This window comes from Mustela erminea, chromosome 12 (assembly GCF_009829155.1).
Source record: "Mustela erminea isolate mMusErm1 chromosome 12, mMusErm1.Pri, whole genome shotgun sequence".
Taxonomy (NCBI): domain Eukaryota; kingdom Metazoa; phylum Chordata; class Mammalia; order Carnivora; family Mustelidae; genus Mustela; species Mustela erminea.
In genome coordinates, this window is record NC_045625.1 from 17,708,606 (window position 1) to 17,728,914 (window position 20,309).

A 20,309-nucleotide genomic window follows, 5' to 3' on the forward strand; every position below is an offset into this window, starting at 1 on the left:
GTGGCCGGCGGAGGTCAGGCGGCAAACTGGGCGTCCGGAGGTCGTGGCTGGGCACTGGGCGTCCGGGCTGCCCACCTAGGCCCTGCCTCTCTCCCTGCCTGAACTTACACGGACGAAGGAAGGAGCCGAAAAAAAGTGCTTCTGCAAAGAACCTCTGTTTGTTTGCTTTTTAATTCAAGGAGAAGCAGGTTCTTTTTAGTCCAACAGTCTGTACCGTGTGGAGGATACGCAGAATGAGTCTTTTCTGGCTCAGGGCCAGGTGTTTACACACCGCCAATTCTGGCTCAGACTCAAGGAGGGGAGGGAAAAAAAAAATCCACCAGAATCCTCGGGAGAAAAGCTCCTGGCTTTCTGGTACTATACGAGAGCTGCGCCTTTCCATTCTTTCTCTCTTTCTCTTTTTTCTTTTCTTTCCTTTCTTTCTTCTTCTTCTTCTTCTTCTTTTTTTTTTTTTTTTTTTTGCATGTTGAGAGGAATGTTATTTCCACACATAAAATGGGCCAGGCATTTTATACAAGCAATAATAACTTAACGTCCCCCATCCAATTAAAATATTTTACTGCACAATCTTTGTGTGAGAGAGTGAATGAGTGCTCAAGAGAACGTGTGCGAAGAGAGGCTCCTTGTCTGAATTACAGACATTTATAAAGCCAGGCTCCTGTGGAATCCCAGGTGTTATATATATATATTATTAAAAAAAAAAAAACAAATGTATTTACTATCTTTTCATTGATGATACCTATACAGCCTTGGGCCCTCCCCTCTAGAGGAAAAGCATTCCAAATCACTAGCGTGACAGGTAAAGCTCAGGAAAAATCAGATCTACTTATTTTTTTTTCCATCCTCTCCAAGCATCAGGCTCTATGCTTTTCCGATGTTCCGAAAGAGAAGTAAACATATCATATAGCCCTGAATAATCACCATATTATAAATAGCACTTTACCTCCATTCTACAGTATACCCCACTTCAGGTGCCTAGGACCTGGAAGCTAAGAGTGAATGAGCTCAGTTTCCCTCTCCTTGAGGGGGGGGGGAGTCAGAGAGAAAAAAATAGCATGTGATGACGTCAGGTGTGGGGGAAAGTGACTTTCTTGCTCTCGGTTTGGGATCCGGAGACTGGGAGCTTTGGGGCTAGATTCTTGGTATAGCAGCAGAGTTTGGGTCCCCCGAAATGGGGTTCACGGAAGGAGAAGAGCGTCAGCACAACGTCTGAGAAAGTCCACAGCAAGACAGAATGAGGCAGAACTGCCGGAAGAACTCACAGCTTTCCCTTCGAAGAAAGTGTGTGTGTCTAAGGGGGTGGGATCGCGAACCGCCTCCACATGTTTCCTGGCTGCAGCAAAGGGGGAACCCCTACTCTCACTTTAAGACGTCCTAGGACATGGCAAAATTGTTTGTGCAGGAAGGGAATCTCCCAGTCTCAGTCCAAAGAGGCAAACTTTCCTTCTCTCCACCCGCGCCGCCCCTCCTTCCCCCCCCCCACCCCAGCTGAATTAAAAGCATTGCCACAGATTCATTTAGAGGGGGAAAAATGGATATTGGAGCATTTCTAAGGTTTGCAACCCTTGCAAAGTGTCCGGTTTCACTATGGGCTTTGCTGTGGAACAGGGAAGGGGAGGGTGAAGAGGGAGAACTCAAATTCATTACGGGCTCGTAAAAGTCCCAAATGAGGAAAGTGCCCCGTTTCGCGGCCGTGCCTGGAGAAGACTGGCTGGGTGTGCGTTAGGAAGGTCTTGCCCCAGCCCGGAGTGACAGGCACTGGGCTTTAAAAGCCGGGGGACGGGATGCCGGGGTGTGTGTGTGCATGTGTGTTTGTGGCAGGGGAGAAGGGGGTGCATCCCACAGGCAGGCATCAAGCAGAAAGCAACTTTGGGGCACTTCGAGGACTTCTAAGTCCTTCTGATCACAACCACCCCGTTCTCGCAGGCTTTCAGGGTAAAGGGCCCAAATGAAGGTGGGGGGGGACCTCATCTCCATTAAAAAGTCAAAGAAATCAATAACCCCCAGGCCTCTTTTCGCATGCCTCCCTATTGGGTCACCCTCCCCTCCATCCCAAACAGAGATGGTCCCTGGGACCATCTAGAACACAATATACGAGGTACGGGCACAAGGCTTTCCAGGGACCAGCCCTCACTGCGTGCCCCCGCCGGGTCTTGGGCCACCAGGAGCACTCCCTGAGTTCCTCCCCGGGGGCTAGGCAAAAAGCTTTCCCAGTGCGCCCATTCCGCAGATGGGGCAAAGTGAGGCTCGCAGCTCTCCCGGGCGCCTCGGTGCCTCCGGTCAGGGAGTCTCCCACCCAGACATACCCGCAAGCCCCCAACCGGCCCGCCACCCGAGCCCGGGCACCCGCCGGGGCGCCCTCGCCTACCTGTGATCACGGCCGGAGACCTCTGGCCCCCCTCCGCTCGCAGCCACACTTGCAGCGTGAACGCGTCCCGGGGCAGCTCGAGGTCGGCCCGGAGGCGCAGCTGCTCGCCTCGCCCGCTGAAATAGAGCGCCCGGCTCGGCGGGCTCGGCTCCTCGGCGGCGCCCCTCGCCTCCCGCTGCTGCCGCCGCCGGGGGACGCGCACGGCTTCCCAGGCACCGCCCGGCGGCGGCGGCGGCGGCGGCGGCGGAGGCGAGGCGCGGCGGCCGCGGGCCGCCCGGGTGGCGCAGGTGGCCGGGCCGGCGGCGGGGCGCGGGGGGCGGCCGGCCCGCGGGTCTCTCCGGGCCCGGCGGGGGCGCTCGGCCAGCCCGCAGCCCAGCGCGGCGCTCAGCAGCCCCAGGCGCAGCACCCAACTCCAGAGCCGCATGTCCGACGGTCCCCCCCCGCCCCCCCTTCGCCCCTGCACCGCCGCCCGGAGCTGCCAGCTTTGGGAGCCTCGGCGCCTCGACTTTCTTCGCTTCTTCACCCTTCTTGGGCGAGCCCCCCCTTCCACTTGCTTTTTTCTTTTCTTTCTCGCTTCCCTCCTCAAGGTGTGTGCTCCACTCCCCCCACCTCTGAAAAATACAGCCCAACTCCTCCTGGTTGGCAATTAATTTCTCTCCCCGCTCCTTTATCTGCCTTATTTTTTTCCCCTCTAACAGCTGGTTGCCTTCCTCCTTGTTTTATTTCATTTTATTTTATATGATTTCTCGCTCTTCAAAAAAAATAATAAAAAAAAAAAGCTCCTCTAAGACACTGATCCGCTGAATTCCCTCCCCCCAAAAGATGCTCTAATTTATTTATTTTTTGCGTCCTTTATAACACAAGCCACAGCCCCCTTCTCCCCCCCCCGCAGTCCCCCCTCCCCTCCCTCCTTCTTCACAAAATGAAAGGAAAGAGGGGGGAAAAAGCCCTCAGAAGATGAGTAAACAAGCGTATGCTAATCTGCTCCCGAGCGCTCCACCTTCCCAATTGAATGAGTCCCTGTTCAAACTGCGGGGATCATGACTAATCAATCAGTTTGGAGAGGCCGCGCTGCCCAGCCTTCCTCCACTTCGCCGTTGGCCTCCTCCGCTCCCGCTTCTCCACCCCCTCCTTTTTTTTTTTTCTTTTTCTTTTCTTTTTTTTTTTTTTTTAAGAAGACAATCTTAAAGTAACAATTTAATGAAATTCTGTGCACACCCCCTTGCCGTCCTTCCAGCTCTCCTAATTCCTGCTCAAAACACACATTCCTGTTTTTGTTTTGTTTTGCTTGCTTTTCCCCCCTCCTTCAGCACCCACCCCCCCTTATTATTATTATTAATTATTATTATTATTTTTCCTCCTGGCGGGAGAAAAATCTCTCTCTTCGCTCAGGATCCCCTTTGCAGTCTGCTGGTAAACCTCATCCTTCTCTGTAGCACAGAAAGGGTCTTGAAACTTGATTCTCTGAATTTTTTGTAGTGCTGTCTCTCCCTCTCTTCCTCCCTCTCTCTCCCTTTCCTTTTCTCCCTCTCTCCACTCCCTTTCTCGCCCTCTTCCTCTTTCCTTCCTCCTTTCCCCTGGCTTTTGCCTTCCCTATCCTTTTCCCAGCTCAGAATTCCCTTAAAGTTATGCAGTGGTGAATGTCCCTTCTCGTCCCTGAGCCCCCAGTGGTGCTGGCTTCAGCTAGTCCAAATGTTGTCCCCCAAATCCTCACGGAATCACCAGGAACAACCAGGGAAAAGGCATTTTCCAAGGCATTTGCCTTTCCAAAGCTTACACTCAGCACAACTAGGTCTCTTAAATACTCCTGAATACTCAAAAATATTCTAATGGCTGTTGGAAATGATTGTAGTTTTCTATTAAAAAAAAAGAGAGAGAGAGAAAAATATTAATTTGCCCGTTTTCAACCTAAGAAATTCAGGTTCTCTGAAACTGTTCAAGGCACAGGTAAGGATCTGACCATTTGCTGCTTTGTGGATCTGTTTTGAACTGGGACATATATGTAATATATTTTTGCTCTTTTTCTTCCCCCTTTTTATGGAACTCAAAAGCTCCCCCTTATGGCAAAACAGTTCTCTCTCTCTCTCTCTCTCTCTTTTTTTTTTTTTTTTTTGGTCCTTCCAAGTGTTTAATAACTCAAAATGAGTTAGCAGTAGTGGTATTACAAATTATTAATTACCAGTATGTTCAAATAATGTCATGATAAAAAAATGCCGTGTGAGGTTTGCGTGTGGACAGCATGCTAAGGAGCCTGAGGCGAAATTTGCTCCACAAACCAGGGACTTTTCCTCCCCACACACTCCTGTCCTCAGGGCTGCTCCAGATCCTTCCGGAGAGCTGGGATCATTCCTGTACACTTCAGGGAGAGTGAACACCAGTGGAGAATATGTGTTGGTGAAAGTATGCAGATTTGTAGAATGAGCAAATGACTCAGACATCCCCTCTATAAAAGCCGGGATGTGGTATGCAGGGATTATGGTATTATTCAGAAAACAGGAGATCCCAGATTCAGATCTTCTTGGTTTGGGAAGTACTTGCCATAGGCTCTAAGGCCAAAAATGTTTGAACTCAGTTTCTCCAGTTATGAAATGAAAATGACATTATATTAAATGTGTTTCCAGTCTGAAAGGAAAAGGTCTTGGGAGGTACAATGGCATAGATAATGGAATTTGCCCGAGCAAATCATTCACTTTCTGCAATTCCAAGTCATTTATGAAAGTCAGGAGGTTGGCATTCAATAAAAAAAAGAAAAAAAAAAAAGATCTATGGTGAACTCCGTAAATTACATCCTGCAAAAACCCCCTCTTTCCCCAACAGAGGTTGGAACATGACTACGAATTCACTTCAGTTGTGGCAATTAGGCATTGGAAAACTGTCTTTCTTCCAGGGGCTTCTCAGTCATTGTATACAATAATTTTGAATATTCCTAGACGTCTGGGACTTTGTCAACTTTCCTGCAAAGAGTCACGATGCAAGACACAGTTCTAAGTGCCCAGTCACTCCAACACATGTCGGGGCTCTGCCGTGAGTGAGCCATGTGCTTCACGAAACTTCCACTTCTTTACCTTTAAAATGGGAATATCTCACAAATTCAATTTGAGAACAAAATAAGCTCTGGGGTGTAATACTTTGTAAACTATAAACATGCTTTGTGAATACCATTTAATCCACTGCCGTTGTCAAGTGCCAAGTGCCCTTGGGTTCTTAAACACACATGAAGATCCAGGAGGCCAAGTGTTCCTTTCTCTCCTGTGGCAGACATGAAGACGAAGAGACAGATCCAAGTGTCACAACCTCAGAGCGTCTTGCTCTCAGTCCCTAAGCGCTTTGGAGCAAGTGGCAAAGCCTTTCATCTGTCTTTTCATTGAGCACAATATTTACTATTCTATCGCACCGGTCTCAGAAGCCAGTTTGACTTTTTTTTTTTTTTTTAAGATTTTATTTATTTGTTTGACAAGTAGATGGAGAAGCGGGCAGAGGGAGAGAGAGGGAGGCAGGCTCCCTGCTGAGCAGAGAGCCCTATGCGGGGCTCCATCCCAGGACCCTGAGTTCACAACCTAAGCCAAAGGCAGAGGCTTAACCCACTGAGCCACCCAGGCACCCTAGCCAGTCTGACTTTTATACATGCATGTATATATGTGTTTGCTTTTAATTGAGTGAATACGACTGAATGAATTATAACCCTTGGTCTATGACCCACCCTAATCACTGTGAATGCAGGCCATTCTTACCTCTTTATATGAGATACATAACATAACACCTGCCACTATCCTTCTTTTACTACATCCCTTGGTCTTTCAAGATTTGTCCCCTGTCCTTTCATCATTTATAGTCCAAGAGCAATCACTGGACAGTTAGGGGACTCGGGTTTTAATTCTGACCTGTATGGACATTTGACTTCTTTGCTCTTACATAAAATGAAAGAACAGGAGTTGAAGATAGGTACCTAAGATCGCTTCCAAATCTGAAATGTAATGGGGCTGCCAATTATTAGAGTATGCCAGTAATTTCCATTGGATCATCCCATATTTAGTCAATTCTAAAAACTACTTTTTAGAACAAAAATAATTCTGTTCCTTCACTCTTAGGATACACACCTTCATTATTCCTTTTATTTGGTAATAATTAAAAGCAAGATTTTTTGCCAGGGAGGGTGTAAGGGTCTATGGGAAGTTAGGAGAGTCACATCTAAGTGGCATCCTAAAGTTTGGGAGGGGTTTGAATGAGTGAGAGTGGTTCATATACACATCAAAAAGTATACCTCAGGGATGACTGGGTGGCTCCGTGAGTTAAACATCTGCCTTTGGCTCAGGTCATGATCCCAGTGTCCTGGGATCGAGTCCCACATGCGGTTCCTTACTCCGTGGGGAGTCTGCTTCTCCTTCTGCCTGCTGCTCTCCCTGCTTGTACCCTCTCTCTGACAAATAAATAAATAAAATCTTTTTTTTTTTTTTTTTTAAAGTACACATCACTGTGACCTGGGTTCATATGACCGTCAGCATGGTGCTGAATTTCCCTAAGTCTCAGTGGCTTTATCACACAGCTATGGTGAGGACGAGGGGCTGTATATCACATAGTAGGTGCTCCATAAATGAACACCCGCTCTTCCTTTCCAGGGCTCTGCATTTTATGACCTTCTGTGTCACCTCTCATCTCCAGCCAAGCCCCACCTTAGGCCAAGCCAGGATTACACTCTTCTCAGAATTCCTAGGCAAGAGCATTGTCTGTGTGGTAGAATCTGGAACTCCCTGAGATAGGATCTTGCATTGTTCCTGGTGTCCTGTTTATGTCCTTCTTTCAAGATTAGAACCCACCTGGGGCAAGGATCTTCAGGAGCTTTTCTGTTACCACACCCCTCCCCCACCAGTCTGAAGGGCTCCCTCCTCTGGGCTTCCAGAGAACTTCCTCTAAATTTCTCTGGGCACCTCCCCAAACCCAACCATCACACTTAATTGCACATCTGCTGGTCTCCCCTTTCCCTGTGGGGCAGAGACTCTGTTGCATTCCTATTTCTGTTTCCCCAAATGATGCTTAGCCCAGCGCTTTGCACAGAGCTGCTGCTTTTGAACTATTCAATTTAATTATTCCGTATATAGGGACTATATCTGGAGTAAAAGAAATCCAATTCAAATCTTCTCTTTTTGCTTAAATGAACAATTCTAACAACAGTTTACCTCTGTTGAATGTGCAGTAGGTTCCAAGCAATATTTAAATGATTTTTATAGGAAAGATTCTATTTAATGCTCATAATAAGCTTAGGGAGGAGTCCAATAATCATCCCATTTTACAGGAGAAAAAAAAAAAAGGCAAAAAAAAAACCCTGAATCTCAGAGACTAAATAAACAGTGGAGAGCCCAGCCAATCTGGATCTAGCACTCCGTGTTCTAGCTCCAGGGGCTAGGAAGAATCACTTAACCTTTCGAATCTCATTTTTCATTTTTATAGATTTCATGGGGTTATCTGGTAGATTAAATGAGACGAAAGATATCATGTTGCACAGTGACTAGTACATATGTCAGTGGGTGCTGGATAAATATTAGCTTCTTTACTTCCTCCCCAACAGTAGTTGGATTATATTAATTCAGCACACAGACCAGAGTTGACAACTGCAAGAAATGACACCGGCAGGAATAACAGCCCGCCTGTACTGCACACCTACTGTGTGTCAGACGCCAAGGTTTAACTTTTCTCTTCACAAGACCAAGAGGTAGGTTTTAACCCAGTCTATATCCACATCGCTCTCAGCTATCATTCTGTCTTAACTCATATTAGAAAAAAATAACTTTCAGCCTGAATTTTTCTTTTTTTTTTAGCATCTCCAAGCTCTGTCTGAAAAAAAAAAAAATTAAGTCTGCGGTGTAATTATTGCCTGTTCTCCAAAGCCGTGGGGAAAAGGGGCAAGGGATCCTACTGTTTCCCAAGGTGGGGTTGCAGACGACAAGGTTAGGGACCACTCTGGCTGGGCTCCAGGTATTTTCCTTTGTATTTTTTGAAGCTTTTGTGTCTGTAAGTGGGTGGCTCTAAAGTGAACGTCCTCTCGTACTCTCCCCACAGGCTTGTGACTGGAAGCTAAAAGAGCAGCTTCCATCATCCGACCTCGTCCTCGGACTCGTGCCAAGGTGCTCCTTTTGCCCAACTCAGGTGCCCCAGACATTTCTTTGCTTAGAGTTTTAGTTGAAGATGAAGATCACTGACTGAAACTGCATTTTTTAAAAAAAATTTGCACCAAAACATGATTTTATAAATGTTTATTTTTATCCTAGTAATTCTAATAACTAACTATGATTTGTAAACCTTCAACGGTTATGGATAGTCAATATCATTTCATGCACAAAACCATCATCTGTAGTTTTTTTATCCCTGTTTTGCATTTGTTTGTTTGTTTTTTGCTTTTTTTTTTTTAATGAGTCTCAGTAGGTTGGGTTTTATGGCACATTTGAACCTAAGCATATCTCCCTCCAAAGTCCACATTCTTAACTCCTTGGCTGGCCTGCCTCTAATCTACCTGTAAGCTTTCTATTGTTTTAAATGGGAATAAAATATCTCCATAATCTTGTGGAAGAGGAAGCTCTGTGAGAAATCAGAAATGGGCAATGGTGGGTGTTCTCTTCGTATCACCACGGTTTGCCTGATGGAAAGCAAAGTGCTTGATAAGCCCTTCCACTGACTTCCAGGACAAATGTGTCTTGTGGCTTCTTTGAGAAGAGGCTTGAGCCACGTCATGGCCAATGCTTTCAACACTGATTCTTCCAGAAATCGCAGAATCACTGTCCAGTTGGCCACCTTTTATATCAACTGAGAAGGAAGGTATGCAATAAAGATCTTCCCTTGGGAAATAATCCAGTGGTGTTTTCTGACCAACCCCCTTTATACCAGTTAAGAGCAACATGACTCGCTGACTGTCTTGCCAATGCTATGTGTGGACCTATGGGTACGCAGGGGGACCACACCTTGATTAGGTTGGTCTTTGTCTGTTTTAAAAGCAAAGGAAATTCAAGTTCAGAAAGAGGGAGCGATTTACCCCAAATCACCTAGCTAGGAGATATACGTCCAGATCAGAACTCTAACTTATGTGTTTTCTCCAATCTAGTGCAAATGTCACCTTCTCCATAACATTATTCTTTATTAAACATTAAAATAAATCATTCCCTGAGGATTATTTAGCTTTCTTTCCTCTCCTATACTGTTGGATTTATGTCCTTGTCTTCTTTTCTGTGCCAGATCTTAAGCATCTTAAGGAGGAGCTCTGGGTGTTCTGCCTTTTGAGATTCCCCCTTGGGTTAACCCTCTATGGTTTATGCTGACTAGGAGCTCAGTGAACATTTGGTGAACTCCTTGAGACCTGTGTAGCTCCGAGGTAGGTGTGACATTCAGAATAATGCTCAGCTTCTTTCATTTCACCTGAACTTGCGTTCTTTGGATTCTAAAACCCAGTTAAAGGAAGTTCTGGCTCTTCCAGGAAACTTCATTCATGCCCTCCATCAGTCAGAATTAATCTCCCCAACAGCTACAACTCTCTCATGTCTTCTCTTCAAGTCATTCAACCAACACTATCAGCATAGCCTTGACTTACCATGTCATATGGACATAACCCTATGTAGACGTTAAATGGGGATGATGTCAGCTTGTGCCCTACCAACCTGTTGTGCGATGTGTATGTGTGTGTGTGTGTGTGTGTGTGTGTGTTTTAAGTAGAAAGTGCTTTATAGCCCACTAAATCTAGCACTCTCCCTTTGCAGATGAAAACTCACTGAAAGAAAGGGATTCTCCCAAAATCATCCACCCAAAGCATTCTTTCTTCTATAGCGCTACCTCTCTTATTGCACGTGCTGATACTTCATTTGTTCATTCAACACTTATTTATCAATTTTCAGTTACGCGCCCGGTACTGTGTCAAGGTCTGTCTAGATGCCTCACAGGATTTTTCACTCTCCAGATTATTATCTTTGACACTAATAGTTGAAATTTATTGCTTGCTTTTACATGGTGAGTGCTTATACATTATATCATTTAATCTTTATAACAACTCTAAGAGGCAAGTAATGTGATTATCTCCATTTTACAGAGGAGAAAAAGAGCTTTAGAACACTGCATGAATTCATAACAACCAAAAACCAGGTATGCCTGCCTCCAGAATTGATATTCCTTGTGTTTTTGTTTTGTTTTGTTTTGTTTTTGTTGTTGTTGTTAGAGAGAAAGAACACCAAGTGGGGAGTTTCAGAGGGAGAAAGAGAGAATCTTAAGCAGGCTCCATCCATGCTCAGTGTAGACCCTGATGTGGGGCTGGAGTTCACAGCCCTGAGATCATGACCTGAGCCGAAATCAAGAGTTGGACGCTCACCCAACCAAGCCACTCAGGTGCCCCCAGAGCCCACTTCTTAACCTTAACTACAGCAATGGGAAATTTCGAAGTTCCTATCAGACAACTGGAAATGTGCTGTGCAGTGCCCCAAGCCTGTCCTTAAGCGCACAGATGGAGAGAGGCAGCAGTGACCAGCCCTTCCCTGAGAACTCAATGGGCAACTCCCGTAAATGAACTTTGAGAAAGAACACCATTCAGTTCTGGGAGAAGACGGACATGCACTGACTCGGGCCACATGAGAAAGTGCTAATTTTAAGCAGTTAATTAATAATTAAGAAGAAGAACAAGGGCAGCCACAACAGCCTGAGACCATAGTGTAGGATGTGGAGAGATCTAGAGATGTCGAGAGCTGTGTGCTCCCATGGAGAAAGGGACAGCGGCAGGGAAAGTAATGATCAGTCTCCCCTTGGCCGTGCTCCTGTGGTGTTTAGTGAGGACAAGGAGATAGACTGGACAGGCCAGGAGCTCTCCTAGGGACCAAGATCCAGACTCTGTTCTCACTTAGGCCACCAACTCCTGTCCTGCTGTGGACAAGTGCTCACCCTTTCTCCCTTTGAGAACCTGTAGAAACTGGGGAAGTAGAGACCCACTCAGCCCTGGGTCTCACAGCCAAGGATTATGCCCCGGCACAGCTGGGCTCCAGGACAACTGTCCATTCTATCATCTAGGGCCAACGTTCTTTCGGATTGTCTGGTGTCTTTGACCTAGGAGCTGGTAAATGATTCTGAGCATCACCCCAGGTGGATAATTCACATCTGAGCTCAGGGGGTTGATCGTCATCATTCCTGATTCCAGTGGGAATCTTGCTAAGAGCCAATTGGATGGTGTATCCCTGGTGGTCCCGCCCACTCAGTTCTTCCTGGATTCTCATCAGGACTCGGGACTCACTTCACATTACTGTTTGCCGCAGGTCAGAAGGGTACGTCAGTGCCTGGGCTCAAACAGACTCTAAGGTTGGGAATGGTTCTCTGGACAGTAGCCTGACCTGGCCTGCCAGGTTTCAAGCCACCAAACAGTCTCCATGCCTTTCTGACACTGCCCGGACTACTCCGGTCCAAATAATCTCAAAGAAAATATTAACATATCTTCATGTCCTGCCTCCATCATTCCATTCACGGTTCGGGGGCGCGAGTGCTGTCAGCCAAGAAAGATAAGCAGGGGAACCATGGGGTGATTGTTACCGGCCCGAGGCATGCAGAGTCTCGGGAGAAGCCAGGGAACAAAGCTTTTGGAGAGAGAAGCAAGGTGGAGGAGAAAGGAATACTCTGGGTAAGCCCACGCGGGCTGGGCTGGAAACCTCATGGCGGGACGGTGCGCGGGAGACTTAACGTGTCTGTGCTTTGGTTCCCTCACCAGGAAAAGGAGGCCAGCAACTGTCAGATCTACTCTGTAGGTTTTCTTTGTGGCTTAAATGAGACAACACGGATTGAGCATAAAGGGCTAGTGTGGTGCAGAGTGAATGCCCGAGTAGTGCGAGCTCTTCTCAGCTCAGTAGTCTTTCCGCTCCTTCCCAGCTTCACCGGAGAAAAATGAACGTAGAATTCTTTCACACATTCAAGAATACCTACCAGTTGCCCACGGAGTAGCAGGCACGAGCTAAGTGCCAACGACTCAACTCTGACACATGTGTTTGTGAGCTCGCCTGTCTGGTAAGAACACCAGCGATGTACATGGAGAACCACATGTGGCAAGGGCTGTTCACAACGTTGCTGCAGTAACCTGTTTCAGTTCTCACAACAGAGTCCCAAGCTGGGTACCGATGCTGCCCTCGCGTAACAGAGGAAGACACTGAGACCCGGAAAGAATCAACCATTTGGCTGCATTGTTAAAATATGAGAGCACCACAGTTCAAACCCAGGCAGTCTGGGTTCTGAACATAGTCTTCAACCACGCGGGTGCATAGCTCATCGGAGAGGCGAAACATTACATAACTAGAAAACAAAACAAGTGTGATAGAAACAGGTTGGGATGGTGCACACTGAGTGACCTCTGGGGGAGGAGATCAAAAGAGCCCCGGGCCGACAAACAGGAATGAGTCAAGGGGACTTTTGCTTTGTCTGTATTGTTTGGCTTCTACTTTTACAAGGGAGCCATATGTGTGTAGAAATTTTAGATATGAAAAAGAGGAGGACAATAGTGAATTGGAAACACGGGCTCTTTCTGTACCCAGTCCCCGTCAGAGTTTGCAAGGAGGTTTTCCCTTGCATGGTCTCATTTGAGACTCGGGGCCTCCCTTCAAAGGGGGTAAGAAGACAGGGGTCTTTTACTAGCCCCATGTGCGAGGGGAGGAGTTTGAAGCTCAGGGGGCCCAGGGGCTGCTGGGAAATAAAACAGCCAAGAGGCGGTGATCGTGGGTTTCTCACGTGCACCTTGATCCCTGAGCTACTCCATCTTGGCTAAAGCACGTCCCTATCATTGCTGAACAGCAAAACACAACAGCAACGATGAGGTTACAGTTGCTGACATTGCTAGGGTGCTAAGGCAATGAATTCTGCTAAGCTTTAACTCATCAAATCTTCCCGACACCCATTTGAAGCCAGCACTATTCTTAGTCCCACTTTCCAGATGGGGATCCTGAGGCTCTCCAGGAGAAGTCAGGCGACTCACTGGAGGTTGTGTGAGGGCTTCAGCCAAAGCCAACAGACCACAGAGACTCTGCTCCCAACTGCTCTCTGATAATGTGTCCACCTCAGTCATCAGAAGGAGAAGACAGATCCCCACTACCGTGGTGTCAAGGCTGACTCCTGGGAAAAATGTCCTCGAGCACCCTGTGCAAGTGGTCCTGCCACTCCCCGCCTGACAATCGCGTGATCCCTCTGCACCTCAGTTTCACCATCTGAGAAATGGAAGCAGCAAAGCCCCCTTCACTTCACAGAGTGTGCTTCCAAAGATGAGGCGACCCAGGCACCCAAAGTGCCCGCACAAGGCAGCACCCCTGCAGAAGCAGCTCCGTGGCTTTGTGGTGTTACGTAAATGCCCTCTCTGGCCAAGTACGATGCAGGGATGTGGAAGAGGTCTTGGAAGCAAGCACGGGTGTGATTCCTGGCTCTGTCACTTACAAGATGCATGCCCCTGGGCAAATTACCTCACCTCTCTCTCTCTTGGTCTCCGTTTCCTCATCTGTAAATAGGCTTAGAATTACCTGCTTCACAGTGTTATTGTGAAGCAGAGATGAGATAGTTCACTCAAAGCCCTGGCAGAGTGCCTGGTCCCGAGTACGTGCTTCAAGACGTGGCTGTCTGCGTTAGGTGTCTGTGTCTCACGCCACACCCAGCCTATTGCCAATGCTTGGAACCCATGGAATGACAGAGTTACACAACTTTTAAAGGAGTGATTCCAACTGGAGAGATTTGTTCCAAGGGATCCCATTCTATCCAAATGGACTCATTCATCCTCAGTCTATATTTCATGAGGGAAAAAGAGAAATGACATTCTCTATTTTCATTGGAACTTTCTCTCTGTCTTACATTTCAGACTCTTGAGGGACTAGGGAACATAACCTGGGAAGCTAAGATCTGACGCAAGTATACAGGCAAATTTTGCATTTCTAGCTGTCACTCTCTCTGTGTGCCGTATCACTTGAGTCAGCCATGCCAGGCAACTGGGAAAGAAACTGAGTCACCTCCTCGATATGTCCACTACCATAGGTCCCAAAGCCTCTGCCCAGGCATCACACATACCAAGGCAATATACAAGTCTGTCCTTTTCCCTGCTAATCTCAGGGAGGCTCAATAGTAGTTTGATAGGGGCGCCTGGGTGGCTCAGTGGGTTAGAGTCTCTGCCTTCAGCTCAGGTCATGATCCCAGAATCCTGGGATCAAGCCCCGCATCGCATCGGGCTTTTTGCTCAGCAGGGAGCCTGCTTCCCCCCTCTCTCTGCCCGCATCTCTGCCCACTTGTGATCTCTGTCTGTCAAATGTATAATAAATAAAATCTTTAAAAAATATTAGTTCGATAATGGCAGAAGGACCTTTGCCATTGGGGCTGACATTCAGATCTGAAGAATGAAATTCTGCTTCCTTAAGAAGCACAGGCAGGGAATGCCACTGGATTCCACCTTTTCCCCTTCCATTCCCTCCCCTTTCTGCTTCTCCTTCCCCTTCCCTGCCCTCTTCTCTAACACAGACTTGGTAATGGGCCACTAGGGGCCCAGAGCTAACCATTCCTGTTGTGCCTACCTCACAGGTCTCACAGAAATGACAACAGTTAATCCCACACTTATGGACCACTCACTTCATAACAGATACCATGCTGTAAGCCCCGAAACCATTATCCCTTGCAGCCACAGAGCCAGTAACCGCCAGATGAGGACTCAGCCTTGAGAAGCGTGCGCTCTTTTGCCAATAAGAGGGGGCCATGTATAAATTTAAAAGTTTTCTGGACATAATACAGAGCTAGATACCTCTTATTATTATTTTTGGTATGAACCATCTGAGTACTGACCCAGGCCACAGTGGGCCTCTTAAGTACAATGAGTGAACTACTTTGATTGGATACTTTACAGTCTTGGTAGCTGTGCAGTGAATGTTTTCTATGACCTCCTTGGTGCAGTTGTCAGTACTTTCTGGGACATTACAAATACTTCAGTGGACATCAGACCTCACTAAGGCTGACTATGGTGTCTTTAGAAGTGCCCGAGAACCTAGAGCTATAGATCTCTTTCTCACCGGTATAGAAGTTTTTATGTTCTAATGAAATTTCTCTGAAGAATTCTTTATAATATTCTACTGTCATATTATTATTGGGAGAGATGCAGCTGACTTAATAAAACCCATGGAAATATATGTGCTGAGAGAAATAGGACAAGAAAGAAGCCTACCCTGCTCAGTAGCTCCCACCCCCATTTTGGTGATAAAAGGACAGAGGTGGGTGTCAACTTACTCTGGGCTCTCCTGGGATAAGATTTTGGTCTCCTGAGTCCTATGAAAGTGCCCAATCCTCCTCTATCAACATTCCTGTGCACAGCACTAGTTTAGCTGAATCTTATGGGTGGGATATGGTAATGAAACATTTTATAAAGTCTAAAACTTTTTTAGGACAATGAAAAAGCCCAATAGGCTGACTACCTTAATAATAGCACCGAGAAGAATTCCGTGACTTCTGAAAATGATGTGATTCTAATCCAAGGTGTTGTATACCCCCACCCCGCAGAAGAGATGTTGCCATGCAGACTAACACGCCATTTTAAAAGTACTCATTAGTATTCCTTGTCCTTGAAGGATGACTCTTAATGCCCTTTGCATTTTTCTCAAGGTATGGTCATGTTCTCAGGAAAGTTAAACATGGTCCTGCCCACCCAGATAAAATTTGAGGTAATTATATATTTCATTGTTGTTATTTTTCTGGGTTAATAAGCTCCAAACAACACCTTTGTTTCCTGGGGGAAAGAAGTCTGACAGCTCCAGATGGCGATCCATCGGAGACTGAACGTGCTCTTTAAATCTTCCTCCCTCGTGGTCCCCAGTGGGACAGACTACCACTGGCTCACAGCCTCCACCAAGGAGGATGGGAGCCCTGGCTACTGGGCATGGCCACCATCCAAACCTTGATTGTGGCGGGGGTGTGTGATTTTGTCAGTGGTCAGCAGCTAATCCTTAGTCTGTGCCCTTGTCCCACAGAAACAGGAATGGGACCATCTCCTGCTTGAAGAAGTGTTTTGTTCATGATATGGCTTCTGATAGTCATGCTTTCCATGTCCCCAGGTGGTGGAAGAAAATGAAAAATCTCACCTCACTTGATTATTCTTCAGATCTCCATGATGACACTAATTATATGTCTAATTAGTAGGCTCCTGTCCGGAGATTGTGAACTACTTGAGGAATGAGTGTAAGTCTTGAAAGTTGCTTGATATTTTCTCTGGCTCAATGCTCAGTGCCTAGAACTTCCTAAGGAATGAAAGAGCCTAAGAATGAATATATAAGTTCGCTGATTTTTTTTTTTTCTTCTTCTTAACACCAAGTGGTAATCTGGGCTGTTTCAGATTCTTAGTTTAAAAATACTGCATGCCAGGAGACTGGGATGCAGTCTTTGCCATCAAAGACTTCACAGTATAGAGAGGAAGACAATTTTGTAAAGAAATGAGTACAAAACAGCATTAAAACTGCTCTGTAAGAGGTGCACGTGCCATATTGTGGGGCCTCTAGTGACAAATGATTAACCCTAACTTAGATGAGGGGGGAGAGGGCAAAAGTTAGAGAAAGTTTCAAAGAAGAAGGAAACATAATTTTAATCATACATACAGGATTGGCATTTCCAGGCAGAGGGAACAGCATGTGCAAAGGTCCTGTGGAAGGTCTGAGATAGCCAATTTGAAAGGTACAGTTGGTTTGGCTGACCAATGTCACATGCACATTGATCCAAAAGCGGGAGAAGTGCCCCTATGAGACATTCAGCAACCTTGGACCTGACCTTGAAGCCAGCGGGAGACAATAAATGGTTTTATATAAGGAGCTGCTATTATGAAATTTGCATTTTTACAAGATCAGTCTGGCTATTGGTTGGAGAAGGGACCATGGTGATTGCTAGAGGCCAGAGGGCTGATATGAGGGATGTTGAGCCCTGCACAAAGCTAATGCCTGTTGAACAATTTAAATTTGTTTAGGAATTAAGATCAGTGGAACTTGGTGATAGGAGAAGGATGAAACAGAGAAGGAGTTGTAAAAGTTTAGAAGAAGAAACTATAGAGTAAGGGGCACTGGGGAAGGAGGAGGAACTCACCCCTCATCCTTGCTGGTGGCCTAGGTTGTATATTGTTAACAAGGAAACCAAGGCCAAGACAGAGTCAGGCACGGCCCTCTCCTACCCCACTGGCGGGGTGGATAACTACTCTTCAGTGCCCGATGGCTGATAGCTTCCTGACTCCAACACATTCTCTATGTTCTACACCACGAATCAAGTTCACCAGTCTTAAATGCTGTAAATAAGAATCCTCAGGTATTTCTCAGGGCAGGACTCTCCCTCTAAATGTTCCTTATCCAGGAAGCCATCTGACCTCCTTAAATGCTGCCAATGACTAGGAGCTCCATCATTTATAAGACTGCCCTGTATGAATGTGGGCACGTTCAAGGGTGGACATTAACACACATAAATCCATTTTCAATCTATGAAATGCTGTTGCCTATGTTAAATCCTTCCTGGTTCGCTACCATCATGTTGGGTAGGTTATAAGATTTTAAGACCACCTCGGCAGGTTGTGACAGAAGCTGGTCTGACACCCCCCAAAGTGCCCTGCTCCTCTGCTCCCACAGGCCCACATGCACTGCTGTACTAAAACACCACATCACCAGGATTTCCTGATTTTGTGTCATTTCCCCGGCACTTGACTATAATCTTACGAGCCGCAACTTTGCTATATGACCGCTCACCATATGCCTTGCTCAGGGGCTGGCCCAGAACATCTAGGTGTTTACTAAATGCTTATTGAAAAACAACAACAAAAGAACATCTCCTGATTCAGTCCCTCTTGTTGAAAGGACAATATCTGAAATCATCTAGATCATCACCCCTGAAACTTCTGACCACGGCTTCCCTCTCTCAAGCCACAGAGGAGAAATCTGTGTCTTCCATCTGAGAATCCTCAACCATGCCATGTCGGTCCGACATTCATTGCCCACCGTTCTTACACATGGCTTCCAATTCTCCCTCCCAGCCGTAAACTTTCCTTCTTCCCTTTGCTTGTTCTGCTTTCCAAAATGTTACTAATTAATAGTGGGTGCGACAAATAGATCCCCTACCACAACCAGCTGGTCCCTGATTAAAAAAACCTTGTCCATGTATACAAGTCCTTGATGACTTCAAGAGACCAGAGGAAAATTGTCACGGCATCAGGGATTCAGTGCCCAACCTTCAGGCAGTGCCTAAGCGATGCCAAACCATGTGGATGAAAAGAAAACCAAGATGAGTCAGTCGCCCAGATGTTTTGTTGTCAGGTCACCAAGGATCTGGATGATTGGAGGCCTAGATGCCAGAGTCTGTGTGGCCATGTGTAGCCACGGCTTCAAAGTGAACACATGCCTAATGAAGCAGGGACCAATTCCAGAAGTGATGGGAGGTGAAACAGACTGGGGGTGGGGGAAGAGAGAGAGAGTAAGAGGGAGAGAGAAAGACCTGGACAGAAGGAGGGGGTCACAGGAGGGGAATTAGATAGGACTCTCAGGAGATCAGGGGTGGGGAACAGTGCTAAGTTCATCAAAGAGGTTGTACTAGGGAGCTCATACGGTCTTCGTCACCATTCCTAGAAGGAGGGGCATGGCATCAAACATTTTCTGAGTACCAGTTTTCATGCTAGACATGTTGGCAGTAAGTGCTGAAGAAGACAGTCATGGTATGTGCCCACGTGTCACTTAGTGTCTACTGGAGACAAAGACATTAGAATACATTATGATTCCTGTTTTACTAGGGAAGTACAGGGCACTGAGAAGTCTCAGTGTGTTTGAGTGTTTATTTCAGGGGGAATCCCAGAAGGCTTCCTGGAGGAAGTGAAATCTAAGACTTTAAAGATCATTGAATCCCACCTCCCTAATAGTTGTATTAGTGAGTATTTAAAACGCTTGCCAGGTGGAAAGGCACTGTTCTAAGTGCTTTTTGAGATTTTTACAATTTAAGTCTCATAACAACCCTATAAGTGGTACCATTATGATTCCCACTTTATAAGGTACCATTATGATTCCCACAGAGAACTTAAGTATCTCATTGAAGAACACGTAACTGGTAAGTAGCAGAGTTAGGAATCACACACCCAGAGTTTGGCTCCAAAGTCTGTGCTTCCAAAAAGCTGTCAACCGTGACAGCATTTTGAACGCCATTTGGAGACTGAGTTCCCCCAACACCAACCCCAACAAACGGGCTTTCAGTTTCTCCAATGTATGTAATGACAGGAAGGTTGCAAATAAACTGGGAGGAATGCCCCTTCCTGATACTCCAAGCTGGAATTTATTAAAATGCCACCCATTGGGGTGGTTCAGTGATACCTTTCCTCTTCCTCTGACAGCTGTCGGGGTTGCATGTTCCAGAGAATGGTGTCCTCCTTAGCACCCATCAGTCCCTGGTGCTCCTTTGGACCTCCCTTCCTCAGGCTTGTGACCACCAGGAGGGCTTAGGGTCCCACCGTTGCAGTCTCACAAATCCTTTCATTTTACAACTGCCTGAACACTTGAACTTCTTTCTCTTTAAAGAGAGAGGTCCACCAGGTGAGACCCTTTCTCCCCATTTCCTCCCAGAGTCCTCCAGGCTTAGTATGGGGTCAGCAGACTGCATTCGTTCAGCGAAAATGTGTTGGGTTCATGAAATTTTGAGAAAGCGATCGCATCTCCTACAATAGTGACTCTTCTGCTTTTCCATTCTAAACGTGACTCGCTCTTTCTTCTTTTCATGCGCTTCTCAAATGGGGTGAAGGGACCATCAGGGCCAAACATTGGGAGGTGTAGAAAGATCTGGCTCTGCCTCAGAGCTGGGTTCTCACTCCAGTTCTGCTAGAAGGATTTGGTGCAATGTTGGGCCATTCAATTCTACTTCCTGGACCTTCATAAAATGATGGGTTTGGACGAAGTTTGAAACTGCAAACTGGTAGTCCATGGCTGTG

At 46.5% G+C, this 20,309-nt stretch overlaps 1 protein-coding gene across 1 annotated transcript in view; it reads right to left on the bottom strand.

Annotated features, from left to right (window-relative positions):
- Nucleotides 1-3,496, bottom strand: part of PAPPA (pappalysin 1) — a 235,286-nt gene extending 231,790 nt beyond the window's left edge. The window contains exon 1 of the mRNA XM_032307751.1: nucleotides 2,369-3,496. Coding sequence (XP_032163642.1) covers nucleotides 2,369-2,792 — 424 coding nt within the window. The 5' untranslated portion in view covers nucleotides 2,793-3,496. The remainder of the gene's footprint in view (nucleotides 1-2,368) is intronic.
- Between the last annotated feature and the right edge of the window lie 16,813 nt (nucleotides 3,497-20,309).